The sequence below is a fragment of the Blennius ocellaris genome (genome assembly GCF_963422515.1).
Source record: "Blennius ocellaris genome assembly, chromosome: 12".
Taxonomy (NCBI): Eukaryota; Metazoa; Chordata; class Actinopteri; order Blenniiformes; family Blenniidae; genus Blennius; species Blennius ocellaris.
The window spans coordinates 3,558,107-3,576,453 of NC_137661.1; the positions used below are offsets into that span (position 1 = coordinate 3,558,107).

Below are 18,347 nucleotides of genomic sequence, written 5' to 3' on the forward strand. Positions count from 1 at the left end.
ACTTTCACTACGTGGGAGGAGAGGAGAGGAGAGGAGAGGAGAGAGAAAGACTTAGTGCTACATTTTTTTTTTAATACAATAATCACAGTGATCCAAATATTTTCCAACCGTCATGAGATTAAACCAGCCTGAGCAGCAACAGAGCAAAAACCAAAATAATCACAACAATGATAACAAAAGCAAAAACAAAAAGGAAGTTCTTTGTTTTACAAAAAAAAGAAAAGAAGAAAGAAAAAACAAAACAAAAACAAGTACAAAAAAAACAAAAAAACAAACAAACTACAATATCATGTTGATAATTGACAGAACAAAAGCAGAAAATAAGAAAAATCAGCAGCAAATCGTCAATGAGGAGTGGAAGTGTGTTTCTGTGTGTGTGTGTGTTTCTGTGTGTGTGTGTGTGTGTGTGTGTGTGTGTGTGTGTGTGTGTGTGTGTGTGTGTGTTTGTTTTGTCCTCTGGAAGTGAATGGAACTGTTGTGGGGGGGCCCGCAGCACCACCCCGGGGCCCGAGGCCGCCAGGGTCGGATGCCGCCACTCCAGTACCCAGCGACCCACCGGACCCAGGGAGGCCCCGACAAAACCCCCCGGGGAGCCACACCCCAACTGAATGAGGTCTGTAATGTACTGAGGGGCCAGTCCATTCAAAGCTTTAAAAACAAACAATAACATTTTAAAATCAATTGTGAAATGAACAGGGAGCCAGTGCAAAGATGCGAGGATAGGGGTAATGTGTTCTGGTTTTTTGGTCCCTGTTAAAAGTCGTGCCGCAGCGTTCTGGACTAACTGCAAGCGGGAAAGTGCTTTGTGGCTAACGCCAGAATAAAGTGCGTTGTGGCTAATGCCAGAATAAAGTGCGTTGCAGTAGTCCAGACGAGAAGAAATAAAAGCGTGCACGACTTGCTCAAAAAGATTAAAAGATAAAAACGGCTTAACCTTAGATAAAAGTCGAAGATGATAAAAGCCCGATTTTAAAATGCCATGGATCTGTTTATCAAATCTAAAATCACTGTCTATGGTGACGCCAAGGCTGGTGACTTTGGGATGCAAATAATTTCCGAGTGATCCCAAGTCCGTGAGGGCTGATCCAAATACCATCAGTTCAGTTTTTCCCTCATTCAGTTTTAAAAAATTCTGGGCTAACCAAGCCTCAATGTCACCTAGACAGTGGAGCAGGGGTGTCAGGGGGCTGTGCTCATTTTTGGCAATAGGCATGTAAATTTGGCAGTCATCTGCATAAAAACGGTAAGACATGCCATGCTTTTTAAAAATCTCTCCAAGTGGGAGGAGATACAAGGCGAAAAGAATGCATGTATCATGGTGGTGGTCAGTTGGCGCAAAATGGCAGCCACGCCTCTGTCGGCATGCCCCAGGCTAGCTGTGGCTACAACATAGCTTACCACCACTCGTGTGAATGAACAATGGTATCTGTAGTACTTTGAGTCAGCCTGAATAAAGTGCTATATAAATCCAAGCCATTTTTATTAATTGTATAAACATAAACATATCAGTTGCAGAGTCCCTAAAAGATTAAACAAATATTTGTAAGACCCTCCATCTATTAGCATTTTGTTACATATACATCACATATATATAATTGAAACTTAATAAATTAAACTATCCATCCATCTTCTATCCTGCTTATCATCCAGCTTTATCCACCTCTCAAGACAGTAATATGATTTTCTAGCAAGAGTATAAATTAGCAGGTAGGCAATACAACAAAACACACAACAACAACGATAACAAAAACAAAACAAACAAAAAAAAACATGATTTAGCAGCAAATCTCATCGATGAGGACTGGAACTGTGGAATGCGTGCGCGCGTGTGTGTGTGTGTGAGTGTGTGTGTGTGTGGTTTGTCCACTGGGTGTGGTTGGAACTGTTGTGGGGGGGCCTGTAGTACCACCCTGGGGACCGTGGCCACCAGGGCCGGATGCCACCAACCCTGCACCCTAACTATGCCCCAACCCGGAAGCACCAGACGGAGAGTGCAGAGAAAAGCTCTCAGGATTTCACACCTTCGAATCCCCCAATCTTCATCAAAAGTGTTTGGAGAGATTCTCTCAAGAAGGCTTTTGCGCCTGTTCTTCAATGGAGGAGGAGGTTGCTGGAGGCAACTCACCCAGTGTTAGCATACAGCTAACATCAGAGGCCAGAGACCAGCACCCAGAGTCTGATCTCCCATCAACCAGGAAAACCAAGCAGTTCCTCCAGGACGGACCAGGGAAACGACGCCTCACAGAACTTCTTTGTGTTTTCCTCAACCAGCAGGAAAACCATCACAGACCTGAGCGACCAGCTCCTCAGTCTGAACTAAAGGAACAACCAGGCGCTGCAAAGAAGGACTCCTGAAACATCAACTTCATCTTCTTCTCCTCAGCCTGCAGAACCAGCAACCACAGTTAGCAGGAGGTGCTAACTACAGGAGAAGACACCAGCTTCCCTCCAGCAGGACAACAACTGAACTCCTTCAAGGAAGTGGGAACAACAACTGGGCTTTACCTGAGATTAGTTAAACCTGATGCTATGATAGAACTGTTTAACTTTATGAAGATGTGTTGGTTCTGTTACAGTGATTGAGTTCTATAGATAATGATATTAGGAGCAGTGATCAACCTGTAAACCAACGTTAGCTCTGCCACAGACACAGGGTCTGCATGCTAATCTTTGCTTTACTAACTTGTTAACTCACAATCCTACACATATCACATCAAAGACAACATCACACAGTAACTGAACACCATCTGACGACTCCTGACGTTTTACAAAACAAGTCTCATTCACATCAAGTCATTCTAGAAATGGTCCTTTAGCAGAGACACACAGGAAGCAGACGCTAAAGACTAGCTTCCATGTTCCATTGTTCTCCAGCACATGGTGGAGACCCAGGACAGACTTCCTGCTCTGATAACAAACATTGGAATGGAGTTTCTTGTGATCCGCCATCTTGTTTTGTAGTTCGTCACACGTCTCACACACACACTCCCTCCACCTCTCTCTCTCTCTCTTTCTCTCTCCACACACACACACACTCCCTCCACCTCTCTATCTCTCTTTTCTCTCCACACACACTCCCTCCACCTCTTCTGTGTCAAGAACTCCAAAATCCTTCAAGCTTTACTGTTAATTCTGGTAATTGTAATTAATTGAATTTAAGGTGGTGCTCCGAGGTATCTGATACACATCAGATTAAATTTCAATAGCATAATTAATAACTATCTTGGATGATTATTAATCATTATCGATAGCCAACCACAACATAAATAGTGATCCTTATGAGGTAAGAAATCCCTACACAGACTCAGTTATGGATATATGAGATCACACTTCTGCACAGGGATCACAAGGAGCTTCTCTTGTCACTGTAATTGTTAGCTCAATGCTAAATAGTCCAATATATCATCATTTCATTCGAATGAGATATTTATGACTTGTTAGAAGCTTTTACTTTAAAAAATAAGTCAAAATAACTCTAGTCGTCTTCACGTAGTCATTTTGCTTGTTTTGTTGGTTGTGTTTTACCAGAGCACGATACTATATGACATTGTATGATGACATCTAATATGATGTTGCTTGCACAAGGGCTTTAGGGTTATCACGTTTTAATGTGTGAGAGAAAAAAACTGTTTTCGGGATTTCGCTTTTGTATAATTTTGTTCACAAATTATTGAAACCCCAAGCTCACAATTTTGCAGAATATAAGGATTTTTTTTATTACAGGTGTGTTCTCATCATGCATTCAGTTCTCATCAGAATAGATATGCATCACCCGAGCACCGCCATTACCAGTTCTCAAGCATATAGCACACACTTTTCACTGTTTAACACCCTGTCTGCACTCTGTCTAAATCCCACAGAATTGGCTTCCACCTTTGCATCACACATTACTTTTACACACACGAGAATCTCACTGTTCACACTCAGTAAAGAGGTCATTCAGTGTGCAGAACTTAAGTAAAAAGATTGTCTTACCATGTTTATCGAAGACACCGGCCCGATACTGTTCACGTTTATGTCAACATCAATGAGAGTTGGTTTGACTAGCAGAGGGGGGGGGAGAAGAGAAATTAATTAAATTACAGAGATAAAGACTTTCATTCAAATATATACATGCTCCTTTAGTAAAACAAGTAAAAGTAAAGTTGGGTTTATGAAGCCATAATGTTCAAAGTCATTCAGGATTGATTGAGTGGCTGCTGCATGAGGGACTCCACAGGCAGCTATGGCCATTAATAATGATCACACATTACAATAATGCACAAAATACTGAGAATAAACACAGTGTAAGTGTATCCTTGAATACAATAATTATGAACCCATGTATAAATTAACTTATATGCACTTAGTAGAGCCATACAGAATACCAGAGCATAAAAGGAAGCTTCAGGTACATAAGTCCAGTCCAGCAGGCTTGTAGCCGCACTGACTGATTGCAAACTGAAATACACAGAGGAAAGCCTGTCAAATGCAATTATGTGATAATCTGACCGCCACAGCATCTATCAATGCGACCGCTTACCAAGTCTACATCACCCAAAGGTGGTAGATGACGGCAGAAATGAAAGAGACCAGTACCTGATGAGTGGAAGCAAAGCTCATCAGCAGTGGGAATGTGATGCACAGCAGCAGATGTGCAGAAAAGAAAAGAAATTGTGTTCAACTGTCTCTCTCCTGGATTGATGAGTTTTGTTGATTTTATTTCTCAGGTGCTCAATCAACAGTTCAGTTTAGTGTATTATTGTTTCACCCTTGTTTCCTCCGCTGTGCTCCCGTTCTCTCCCGAGAGTGTTTTCAGTTGTCCCTTGCTACGAACGAATGTACTACCGCCGCCTCACCAGTGACTGGTTCTTCTGATCTTCCACAGTATAACGGGACTCTCCTCCTGTTGCTGTCCAGTACATAATCAGGAGGTGGAGACGTTAGAGCAGGGATGTCCAAACTGCGGCCAGTGAGCCAACTGTAGGCCACCATTCCTTTTTTAATTTGCCATTTAGTTGGTAGTTTGGAGAAACTCATGACAACACCATCCAACCCATCCCCACAGTCACCACCAGAGGTCCGTTTCACGAAGCAGGTTTATCGATTACCCCAGGTTAATTAACACCGAGTTGAGGGAAATGCGGGGTTTTCCGTTTCACGACGGGAGGTCACTCCAACCAGAGGAAGAGGGGTAACTGCAGCCTGTTTCACAACAGGAGGTAACAACCAGAGGAAGAGGGGTAACTCCAGCCTGTTTCACAACAGGAGGTAACAACCAGAGGAAGAGGGGTAACTCCAGCCTGTTTCACAACAGGAGGTAACAACCAGAGGAAGAGGGGCAACTCCAACCTGTTTCACAACAGGAGGTAACTCCAACCTGTTTCACAACAGGAGGTAACAACCAGAGGAAGAGGGGTAACTCCAACCTGTTTTACAACAGGAGGTAACAACCAGAGGAAGAGGGGTAACTCCAACCTGTTTCACAACAGGAGGTAACTCCAACCAGAGGAAGAGGGGTAACTCCAACCTGTTTCACAACAGGAGGTAACTCCAACCTGTTTCACAACAGGAGGTAACTCCAACCAGAGGAAGAGGGGTAACTCCAACCTGTTTCACAACAGGAGGTAACTCCAACCTGTTTCACAACAGGAGGTAACTCCAACCTGTTTCACAACAGGAGGTAACTCCAACCAGAGGAAGAGGGGTAACTCCAACCTGTTTCACAACAGGAGGTAACAACCAGAGGAAGAGGGTGTTGGGGCCATTATGTAGGGATTTACTACCTCATATGGATCACTATTTATGTTTTGGTTGGCTATCGATAATGATTAATAATTATCAAAGATAGTTATTAATTATGTCATTGAAATGTAATCTGATGTGTATCAGAACCTCGGAGCTCCACTGTCTTAACAGGAAATGATAGTCAGTTCAGTTCTATCAGTCTCATAAGATATACTAAACAGTTCATCACGAAGTTGAATTAATAGTTACATTAATTACAATTACCAGAATTAACAGTAAAGCTTGAAGGATTTTGGAGTTCTTGACACAGAAGAGTCGACATTTCATTCTCCTTTGTGCTCATTAATAACACAGCAAGTATGATTCCAAACATTATATTTATTAACAATGAAAACAAATAAAACACAGATTCTAACTACCTATATACAGCTGGGTGTGTGTAGGTGCATGTGTGTGTGTGTGTGGAGAGAGAAAGAGAGAGAGAGAGTTGGAGGGAGTGTGTGTGTGTGTGACGTGTGATGGAACTACAAAACAAGATGGCGGATCACAAGAAACTACATTCCAAATGGAAGTTGTCAGAGAACAGGAGGTCTGTCCTGGGTCTCCACCATGTGCTGGAGAACAATGGAACATGGAAGCTAGTCTTTAGCATCTGCTTCCTGTGTGTCTCTGCTAAAGGACCATTTCTAGAATGAGTTGATGTGAATGAGACTTGTTTTGTAAAACGTCAGGAGTCGTCAGATGGTGTTCAGTTACTGTGTGATGTTGTCTTTGATGTGATATGTGTAGGATTGTGAGTTAACTAGTTAGTAAAGCAGATTAGCATGCAGACCCTGTGTCTGTGGCAGAGCTAACGTTGGTTTACAAGTTGATAACTGCTCCTAATATCATTATCATCAGAACGCGATCACGGTAACAGAATCGACACATCTTCATAAAGTTAAACAGTTCTATCATAGCATCAGGTTTAACTAATCTCAGGTAAAGCCCAGTTGTTGTTCCCACTTCCTTGAAGGAGTTCAGTTGTTGTCCTGCTGGAGGGAAGCTGGTGTCTTCTCCTGTAGTTAGCACCTCCTGCTAACTGTGGTTGCTGGTTCTGCAGGCTGAGGAGAAGAAGATGAAGTTGATGATTCAGGAGTCCTTCTTTGCAGCTCCTGGTTGTTCCTTTTGTCCAGACTGAGGAGCTGGTCTCTCAGGTCTGTGATGGTTCTCCTGCTTGTTCAGGAAAAACACAAAGAAGTTCTGTGAGGCGTCGTTTCCCTGGTCCGTCCTGGAGAAACCGGTTGGTTTCCCTGGAGAGCAGACTCTGGGTGCTGGTCTCTGGATCAGGGGAAGGTCTGACCCTCGTGGTTGGGTCAGCCGAAGAGTTGAGGAGTGAAGGCCTCTGGTTGCAAGAGCGTCTGGTGTTAGCTGTGTGCAAACGCTGGGTGAGTTGAGCTGCTGGGAGCAGCTCGTCAGCAACCCACCTCCTTGGAGTTTTCATTGCAAGAGACTCTGAATGGAGGCTGGGTGAAAGCCTTTTGTCCACGTGTGACTTCAGAGGTGTCGAAGCCTGAGAGCTTCAACCAATCAGTGACTGGCTGATTGCATGGGGGAGAGTCTTGAGCAGAAAGGGGGGGAGGAAGGTCCTGGAGAATGTCCCCCCCCTTCCCCACTCTAGGTGTGAAAGGTCATAACATTCCTGGGTCAGAATTCATGTCATGACTGCGTCTCATGACAAATGAATATTGTCTCTCCCCAGAAATGAACAAACTTTCTGTGGTCCTGCAGATCCCAACAAGGGGTAACTCCAGCCTGTTTCACAACAGGAGGTAACAACCAGAGGAAGAGGGGTAACTCCAACCTGTTTCACAACAGGAGGTAACAACCAGGGGAAGAGGGGTAACTCCAACCTGTTTCACAACAGGAGGTAACTCCAACCTGTTTCACAACAGGAGGTAACAACCAGGGGAAGAGGGGTAACTCCAACCTGTTTCACAACAGGAGGTAACAACCAGAGGAAGAGGGGTAACTCCAACCTGTTTCACAACAGGAGGTAACAACCAGAGGAAGAGGGGTAACTGCAGCCTGTTTCACAACAGGAGGTAACTCCAACCTGTTTCACAACAGGAGGTAACAACCAGAGGAAAAGGGGTAACTCCAGTCTGTTTCACAACAGGAGGTAACAACCAGAGGAAAAGGGGTAACTCCAGTCTGTTTCACAACAGGAGGTAACAACCAGAGGAAGAGGGGTAACTCCAGCCTGTTTCACAACAGGAGGTAACAACCAGAGGAAAAGGGGTAACTCCAACCTGTTTCACAACAGGAGGTAACTCCAACCAGAGGAAGAGGGGTAACTCCAGTCTGTTTCACAACAGGAGGTAACAACCAGAGGAAGAGGGGTAACTGCAGCCTGTTTCACACCAGGAGGTAACAACCAGAGGAAGAGGGGTAACTGCAGCCTGTTTCACACCAGGAGGTAACAACCAGAGGAAGAGGGGAAAACTGCAGCCTGTTTCACAACAGGAGGTAACAACCAGAGGAAGAGGGGAAAACTGCAGCCTGTTTCACAACAGGAGGTAACAACCAGAGGAAGAGGGGAAAACTGCAGCCTGTTTCACAACAGGAGGTAACAACCAGAGGAAGAGGTGTAACTCCAACCTGTTTCACAACAGGAGGTAACTCCAACCTGTTTCACAACAGGAGGTAACAACCAGAGGAAGAGGGGTAACTCCAACCTGTTTCACAACAGGAGGTAACTCCAACCTGTTTCACAACAGGAGGTAACTCCAACCTGTTTCACAACAGGAGGTAACAACCAGAGGAAGAGGGGTAACTGCAGCCTGTTTCACAACAGGAGGTAACTCCAACCAGAGGAAGAGGGGTAACTCCAGTCTGTTTCACAACAGGAGGTAACAACCAGAGGAAGAGGGGTAACTGCAGCCTGTTTCACAACAGGAGGTAACTCCAACCAGAGGAAGAGGGGTAACTCCAACCTGTTTCACAACAGGAGGTAACTCCAACCATGAGCATAAAATATAGGGCATATATGTACATATATGCACATATATGTACCGATATGCATATATGTACCTAAATGTGCATATAGGTACATATATGTACCTATATGTGCATAAAATATAGGGAAATGGCCAATTTTATATATGCCACATATATCCAAAACCTATATTAAAACATATATGTTTATATAGGTTCTTTCCATGTGGGCATCAACACGGTTCATATTTCACTCGAAAACTCGGGTACAACTTAGTTTTCCGACTCCTTACTCACACAATATTATCCTTAACATGTTACACCCCAGATAATATGCTTTACATTTGTGAATCTTAAGTATTTACCAACCTGTGATGAAGAAAAGAGAGAGCACATGCGTTGAAGCTGTTTACTTCCTGACATGCGCCGTCTAATGGACAGTATAGGAATTACACAACTCAAAAGACCTTGTATTGGAACCAAATGATTCTAAACAAATAAAATAAAAATATGTTTTACGGGTGGGGTGTCTATTTCCATTCTTTCTATAACATAACTATATTAAAACCTCTATACATTTGGTGGGTATAACGGTGAACGTGTCTGAGCTGGAATGTGAATCTGGAAGTGACTTGAAATTGTAAAAAAGGCTTGAATGACAAAATAAAGACGAACCATTTTGTTATACATTTCCTTCTTTTCCACTCTCTTCATACAAGAAAGAATTGTCCTTATAAATGTTTCTGGAAAACATGTAGACATCATAGCTTTCCATCTCCGCTCACTTAATTGCCATAGTTAAATTACATAACATGCCAATTACATGTGATACCAATTTCACGTGTTCGCACATACATAAGTTCTTCTTGCATAATTGTTTTCTAGTTAGTTCTTAGTTATTGCCTTGATATGACAGTTGCCAAAGTCACATATGGGCTATATATATATATGTGGAAATAAAGAAGCAGTACAGGAGACCTATATGGCCTGTATATACACATATATGCACCTCAATTTTGCCTATATGTGGCATATATATGCATAGATGTGGCATATATGTGCATATATGCAGCATATATATGGTCATATATGCTGCATATATGCAGCATGTATATTGTCATATATGTGCATATATGCAGCATTTATGTGCATATATGCAGCATATATATTGTCATATATGTGCATATATGCAGCATATATGTGCATATATGCAGCATATATATATATATAGTCATATATGTGCATATATGCAGCATATATATAGTCATATATGTGCATATATGCTGCATATAGGTTTCATATATGTGCATATATCCTCATATAGGTTCTTTCCATGTGGGAGTACAGCCTCTTAAAGGGACAGGCTGCCTACACACTCAAAACCAGTGGTTCTCAATTATTTTCTGTCACGCCCCCCCAAGAGGACAGAATTTTTTTCAGGGCCCCCCCCCCCCGAATTGTACTACCATTGAGAACTTGATAATATTTATTTATTTATCTGTATAAACCATGTATGAGTTGCTGGCACCAGCATTCTGCATACAATCGCCTGATTATCAAAATAAATCTGCTATGGTGTGAGGTTTTATGCACCTTGCGATGTGGTGGGCAACTAGAGGCTAACAGGCTTTTTTGTTTACTGATGCCGCGCTGACAAAATGAGCGGCTTGTTGGCCATACTCATGGAGTTTACCATGAAACAACTCCAGTGGCTTACTGACATAACGGGTGTATGGTCTCCAGGTGTGTGGTGTATGGTCTCCAGGTGTGTGGTGTATGGTCTCCAGGTGTATGGTGTCTGGTCTCCAGGTGTATGGTGTCTGGTCTCCAGGTGTATGGTGTATGGTCTCCAGGTGTATGGTGTCTGGTCTCCAGGTGTATGGTGTATGGTCTCCAGGTGTGTGGTGTATGGTCTCCAGGTGTATGGTGTCTGGTCTCCAGGTGTGTGGTGTCTGGTCTCCAGGTGTATGGTGTCTGGTCTCCAGGTGTATGGTGTCTGGTCTCCAGGTGTATGGTGTATGGTCTCCAGGTGTATGGTGTCTGGTCTCCAGGTGCATGGTGTCTGGTCTCCAGGTGTATGGTGTCTGGTCTCCAGGTGTATGGTGTCTGGTCTCCAGGTGTATGGTGTCTGGTCTCCAGGTGTATGGTGTATGGTCTCCAGGTGTATGGTGTCTGGTCTCCAGGTGTATGGTGTATGGTCTCCAGGTGTATGGTGTCTGGTCTCCAGGTGTATGGTGTCTGGTCTCCAGGTGTATGGTGTATGGTCTCCAGGTGCCGTCTTCATATATTTGGCTTCATGCTCCGCTGCCAGAGTTTTTAGGCATAAAACACAAACGGGTGTTTCCTGGTTTCCGACGTGTTCACGGTAATATATATATATATATATATATATTGACGTCACAAGCGTGTGCCGTCCATTCAGATTGAGCTCGTGATATAGCAAAAAAAAAAAAATATATATATATATATGTATTTTTTTTTTTTTGCTATATCACTCAATCCTATGTTTTCACGTGTGAAAACATTTTCCTATTTCTTTCTTTTCAAAGCTGCTATAACTGGAGTGCACCACCTTCAGACCTGATCCCGAGTCAGTTGTTCAGACCTGATCCCGAGTCAGTTGTTCAGACCTGATCCCGAGTCAGTTGTTCAGACCTGATCCCGAGTCAGTTGTTCAGACCTGATCCCGAGTCGTGTCACGCAGCCTGGTTTGGCACAATGTGCCCATTTGTTAGACACTCTGTTTGAAATCAATCTCTCCTCTGGAACAGAATAAATGGACTTTTCATTTTGTGCCTTACAATTATGAGAGCAGCCTTTTCACAAAGTGTGACCCACATGATTGGTATTAGTGCTGCTTCGGGGCTCAGCAGACCGGCACTAACCTCTTTGGATGCATGAGATTTGCACTTGTAGTCTGCAAAGCAGGTGTAAGTTAAAAAAAAAAAAAAAAAGTGAGGCTCACCTCCAATATCCGGGCGCAGCTTCTTGTCATATTCCTTCAGTAAAGTATCGAGTATTTCCGTGGCGTGTGTTTGTTGAGGTTTGGGCGCAAGCATCTGCTTCACAGTCACGTCCTCGTAGTCCTCCTCGTTTTCAAATGTTTTAGAGCTGCAAAGGTGCAAATGCAAGAAGGTGGTTGGAAGGAGCAGGGAGGCAAACCAGCCCGGACACACAACCACTCCCCAATTGAGAGTTTTCACTCCGGAAACTTGGAGCGAAGTTTGAATTAATTCTGACGCGCCGTCCAAAACGCAAACGTGCAACGTTTCTCGTTTCTGAAGTTTCTGAAGTTGCAGAACACTACGAGTGTGCAGAACACGTCGCACCTACTCACCATGTGTAAACGACTGACAGGAGTAAGACGCACGCCAGGAGTGTGGGTGTCATGTTTCTCCCAGAAGAAGAGGCGCTGCGCTGTCTTTCTGCGCGTGTCCGCCGCCGCCGCTGGTCACCGCTGGTCACCGCTGGTCACCGCCGCCGCTGGCCACCGCTGGTCACCGCCGCTGCTGCTGCTGCTCAGACCAGGAGAAGCGCCTCATGGTTTGTAATCCAGTAAAAACACGCCTCATCGCTCAAAACAAGGCGTTTGCACAACAGATCCCTTCTGGACCGAAGTGTGTTTTGGAGCCGCAGAAGAGGAAGGCTCGCAGCGCCGCCCCGGTGCTTCTCCCGGCGCCAGGTGCGCGCGCTCAGACGTCCTCCTCTAAAGACGCACATTCATCAAGGAACTCTTGTGTGGTTCAGGCTGCTTCTCCTCCAGAACGATTACTTTGCACTTCTCGGAGTGGCTCGTACACCTGCGCACACATAGTCTTGGACTAGTTTTCTTGTTCTTTCTTCCCCACCACTGAATAACGTGCGGCGGTGCCACGACGCACCTGTTAACTGTCGCCTCAGCACAAACTGACGGCGCTGGGAACAACACGTTTGGTCTCACTATCTATTATTTGCGGGCCTCCTGTTTTGCAGTATATAAAAAAACAACAAGAGCAGTGAAGAAAGACACAAACACGAAAGGTCCTCACAACATGCTGGGCAGTTGTCCATATGAATCGAAATCACATTCTGTCCAGGTAATTAAACAATAGATGCAGATCAAACCAATTATTTTACAACATTTGTGTTTTTTCAGACCAGTTTTGGTTTACTGTGTGTTTTCTTCATAATCGAGGACTAATCTCAGCTTCTCACTTCAACCCTTCTAAAACCTGTGATCACCGGGGACACCGCGGTACGTCTATATTTCAAATTACCATAACTCCTCGCCACTACGAAACTTTCTGATGCTATCACATACATTACGGTAATGACTGACGCAGTGGGAGAGGGAGAAACTTTCTGATGCTATCACATACATTACGGTAATGACTGACGCAGTGGGAGAGGGAGAAACTTTCTGATGCTATCACATACATTGCGGTAATGACTGACGCAGTGGGAGAGGGAGAAACTTTCCGATGCTATCACATACATTACGGTAATGACTGACGCAGTGGGAGAGGAGAAACTTTCCGATGCTATCACATACATTACGGTAATGACTGACGCAGTGGGAGAGGGAGAAGCTTTCTGATGCTATCACATACATTACGGTAATGACTGACGCAGTGGGAGAGGGAGAAGCTTTCTGATGCTATCACACACATTACGGTAATGACTGACGCAGTGGGAGAGGGAGAAGCTTTCTGATGCTATCACATACATTACGGTAATGACTGACGCAGTGGGAGAGGGAGGAAATGAGCAGCAGCTGCAGGTGCGCTTCCGTGACAGAGCAGGAGGGAGTGACGACACACCCGACACCTTGAACGGACTGACAGGTTTTGAGTCGTTCATCCAAGTGAATCGTTTTTTTGAGTCATTTGATTCATTTGATTCAGTTGAGCATGCGCACTATTTCCACCCGCTCCAGGACCTGGAGGCTGAACTGCAACATGAACCAGGAGGAGAATCATGTGTTCATAGTAAAATGATGAAACACTTCTGAGGAAAATACACAATAAGTACACACTAGTTTTTAGTGGTCCTGGTCTCCTTATTCTAGATTATGTGTGTTGTTTCTGAGGTTTAGTTGAATCAGAAAATAAATTTGATAAATGATTAAACTGAATAAATACCTGGCATCCAGAATGGCAGATATACAGTATATATTAATGTATACATATGATTTTATAGTTTTTTTTCCTTCCAACATTCTGATTTTCTTTTTTTACTAGTATCAATAAATAATGTGACGTTCATAGGGCAGAACTAAGTATAGGGGACAATATTAAATGTAACACAATACCTGCTACAGTGGTATTTTAACATTGTTTATTGTGTGTTTATCCATGTATTATTCATGTATTTTTCTCTACAAGCTTCGTGAAACAAACAACGTGGGTTTTTGTGCTCAGAAACTTTCTGAGCGCCGCTGCAGATTTTCAGGTGAGGGAGGGGCGGAGCCTCACCGCTCACCAGGTGAACGACACAGTGGAAGTGCTACTGACCGATTCAGTGAATGACTCTTTGAACTGACTCGGTCATGTGAGCTGAACGATTGAATCGAACTGACTCGGGCTGCGAGCTGAACGACGGAAACGAGGTGAGTCGGTCATTCGTGCTGAACTTCACCTCCAAGCTGACTGGAGCTGCTGAAAGCCTCATGTGAATGTAAGGAGCCGGAAGCTGCTGTGCTTAGCAGCTAGCGTTAATGGCTCGGCTACTAGCTGCTTTTAGCAACTCTTTTAGCATTACAGCTGCTTTTAGCAGCTCTTTTAGCAGCTCTTTTAGCATTACAGCTGCTTTTAGTTGCTCTTTTAGCAACTCTTTTAGCATTACAGCTGCTTTTAGCAGTTCTTTTAGCAGCTCTTTTAGCATTACAGCTGCTTTTAGTTGCTCTTTTAGCATTACAGCTGCTTTTAGCAGTTCTTTTAGCAGCTCTTTTAGCATTACAGCTGCTTTTAGCAGTTCTTTTAGCAGCTCTTTTAGCATTACAGCTGCTTTTAGTTGCTCTTTTAGCAACTCTTTTAGCATTACAGCTGCTTTTAGCAGTTCTTTTAGCAGCTCTTTTAGCATTACAGCTGCTTTTAGCAGCTCTTTTAGCATTACAGCTGCTTTTAGTTGCTCTTTTAGCATTACAGCTGCTTTTAGCAGGTCTTTTAACATTACAGCTGCTTTTAGCAGCTCTTTTAGCATTACAGCTGCTTTTAGTTGCTCTTTTAGCATTACAGCTGATTTTAGCAGTTCTTTTAGCAGCTCTTTTAGCATTACAGCTGCTTTTAGCAGTTCTTTTAGCAGCTCTTTTAGCATTACAGCTGCTTTTAGTTGCTCTTTTAGCATTACAGCTGCTTTTAGCAGTTCTTTTAGCAGCTCTTTTAGCATTACAGCTGCTTTTAGCAGTTCTTTTAGCAGCTCTTTTAGCATTACAGCTGCTTTTAGTTGCTCTTTTAGCAACTCTTTTAGCATTACAGCTGCTTTTAGCAGTTCTTTTAGCAGCTCTTTTAGCATTACAGCTGCTTTTAGTTGCTCTTTTAGCATTACAGCTGCTTTTAGCAGTTCTTTTAGCAGCTCTTCTAGCATTACAGCTGCTTTTAGCAGTTCTTTTAGCAGCTCTTTTAGCATTACAGCTGCTTTTAGTTGCTCTTTTAGCAACTCTTTTAGCATTACAGCTGCTTTTAGCAGTTCTTTTAGCAGCTCTTTTAGCATTACAGCTGCTTTTAGTTGCTCTTTTAGCATTACAGCTGCTTTTAGCAGTTCTTTTAGCAGCTCTTTTAGCATTACAGCTGCTTTTAGCAGCTCTTTTAGCATTACAGCTGCTTTTAGTTGCTCTTTTAGCATTACAGCTGCTTTTAGCAGGTCTTTTAACATTACAGCTGCTTTTAGCAGCTCTTTTAGCATTACAGCTGCTTTTAGTTGCTCTTTTAGCAGTTCTTTTAGCAGCTCTTTTAGCATTACAGCTGCTTTTAGCAGTTCTTTTAGCAGCTCTTTTAGCATTACAGCTGCTTTTAGTTGCTCTTTTAGCATTACAGCTGCTTTTAGCAGTTCTTTTAGCAGCTCTTTTAGCATTACAGCTGCTTTTAGCAGCTCTTTTAGCAGCTCTTTTAGCATTACAGCTGCTTTTAGTTGCTCTTTTAGCAACTCTTTTAGCATTACAGCTGCTTTTAGCAGTTCTTTTAGCAGCTCTTTTAGCATTACAGCTGCTTTTAGTTGCTCTTTTAGCATTACAGCTCCTTTTAGCAGTTCTTTTAGCAGCTCTTTTAGCATTACAGCTGCTTTTAGCAGTTCTTTTAGCAGCTCTTTTAGCATTACAGCTGCTTTTAGTTGCTCTTTTAGCAACTCTTTTAGCATTACAGCTGCTTTTAGCAGTTCTTTTAGCAGCTCTTTTAGCATTACAGCTGCTTTTAGTTGCTCTTTTAGCATTACAGCTGCTTTTAGCAGTTCTTTTAGCAGCTCTTTTAGCATTACAGCTGCTTTTAGCAGCTCTTTTAGCATTACAGCTGCTTTTAGTTGCTCTTTTAGTATTACAGCTGCTTTTAGCAGGTCTTTTAACATTACAGCTGCTTTTAGCAGCTCTTTTAGCATTACAGCTGCTTTTAGCAGTTCTTTTAGCAGCTCTTTTAGCATTACAGCTGCTTTTAGCAGCTCTTTTAGCAGCTCTTTTAGCATTACAGCTGCTTTTCTCACAGGGCCACTGAAATGAGTAATGGAGTTAGACGAGCTGTAGAACAGTGACATTTATATTTTCCTCGCTGTGGCTGGAGGCTGCAGCAAGAATGACTCAGTGAACGAGTTAATGAACGTGATAAATCGTGAGTCACCGTTCAGTAAAGTGACTCGTGGGTTTTGAACAATTCGTTCAAATTCAATCATCACTAGCAGGAGGATTCAGTCAAGCTTTTGGTGCGGTTTCTTGGAGTTTTGCAAAGTTTTAGAGGTATATTCTGTGTAAATAAATCAGAATCTTGTAAATAATAGTTTTGTAGCGCGCAGGAACGGGAGTCGGAGGCGGCGTGTCAAAAGACGGTGCCAACGTCGGCAGTTTTATTGACATCCAGAGAGTAATACAGAATAGTAACGGAACACGACTCTCAACTCGGCGGTTGCTGACTGAACACAGGAAGATACCACCGGCATCAACTGTCCCACCGGAACCCTGATTTGACCGTGTTTTTGCTATTTTTGCGTGTTTTGAGATGAGTGCACAAACAAAAAGACAAAAAACAGCATTGTGCGGAAAAAGTGCACTCTGTGCCACAAAAGCACTCTTTGGATGTGTCATGTGTGTCTCTGTCTTCATGTGGACAGGAATTGCTTCAGGAGCTAGCACTGCTAAAATAAAAAACGCCTGGCCGTTAACAAATATAATAGCCTGTAACATGGACTTAGAAAGCTCCAGAACTGTAAAACTGTCTGAGTGGTTGTGAAATAGTTTAAATTAGATTTTTGCAACCTCAGAAATGTTCAATCTGCACTTTTCAAGAATGTATAAAAAGAAAGTTGAAGAAAATTCAATTCCATTTTTGTTCTTTTCTTCTTATAACACACAGTTTTAGGTATTTAATTACGTAAGAATGGTAAATACTTGACAGATTTTGAAAGTTCTACTTCTGGAAAAAGGGTGTAAATTATTTACACATAGGGCATTTTTTGACACTATTATTGATTTTTTTTTTTAATAGACCAAAAACAAGACCAGGTGTTTTAATAAATGTGTCTAAGTCTCCAGAACTGAATCAATCACAAAGTCAATGTTTGTGATTGAATAAAATATATCTTAAAATGTGTCAATCAACGAGATTTGGGAATGATTTTATTTATTCAATTATGACTACACTTCATTTCCAAAATGAGTTAAAATAGTAAAATGTCAATGTTCTCATGTTGTTTGTATTTATCAATATAGATTTGTGGTCACAAAAGTTTGAAAGAAAGCAGAAAATTCTCATTAATGTCAAGCTTGGACGTGGAAATGTTTGAGATTTCAACTTAATAATGAATATAGAAGCTTAATTCTTGGTTTATGTTTGTAAGTTTGTGTGCCTGATTCCAGATCAGTTAGTCTTTTTGAAATGCAGCATCTCTCTCAGTGTCTGTGCTCATGAACGCTCAAAGAGCTGCCAGAGCCTCTTTGCAGCCTGATGCTAATGTCCAAGCGGCTCCAGAGCTTGAAGCTAGCTGCCTTCCTGGTTCTCTTTGTAATTGTAATTCAGGGTTTATCTCATATTGAAAGCACCGTGTCTTTCTCCTGTGATGATGAGGTGCAATTTAAGGATGAAGAGTAAAAGGAGCTGCAGCTCCATGAATGTGAAGGTATCGATCAAAGAGATTAAATGACAGTGGTCAGTAGGAGACGGAAGAAAAAGCACTTTATGAACACACTGTCACAAAGAAACACACTGAATACAGAGTAGGAGCTCAACGACAGTGAAGTGGTGAGCAGAGACTCTTTATTTGAGAACATGTGACCTGCTCCTTTTGAACAGTATTTGAAGGCTCAGCTCAGACACAACGCTGGACTTGTGTGACGCAGAGCAACGTGTCAAGTTGTAGGTTCATGCAGGTCAACAGCGGGTCCAAAATGGCATCAGAACTAGTTTTTTTAGTTTGGGTTTAAATTCAATTGTGAGTCCATTGTTTTGTAAAACTAAACTGACCTTGTT

General features: G+C 42.7%; 1 protein-coding gene across 1 annotated transcript in view; it reads right to left on the reverse strand.

Moving 5' to 3' along the window:
* Positions 1 to 11,762, reverse strand: part of gabrg3 (gamma-aminobutyric acid type A receptor subunit gamma3) — a gene marked incomplete at both ends in the record, with an annotated part of 73,188 nt that extends 61,426 nt beyond the window's left edge. Inside the window, 2 exons of the mRNA XM_080505923.1 lie at positions 3,976 to 4,043; positions 11,669 to 11,762. Coding sequence (XP_080362049.1) covers positions 3,976 to 4,043; positions 11,669 to 11,762 — 162 coding nt within the window. The remainder of the gene's footprint in view (positions 1 to 3,975; positions 4,044 to 11,668) is intronic.
* Between the last annotated feature and the right edge of the window lie 6,585 nt (positions 11,763 to 18,347).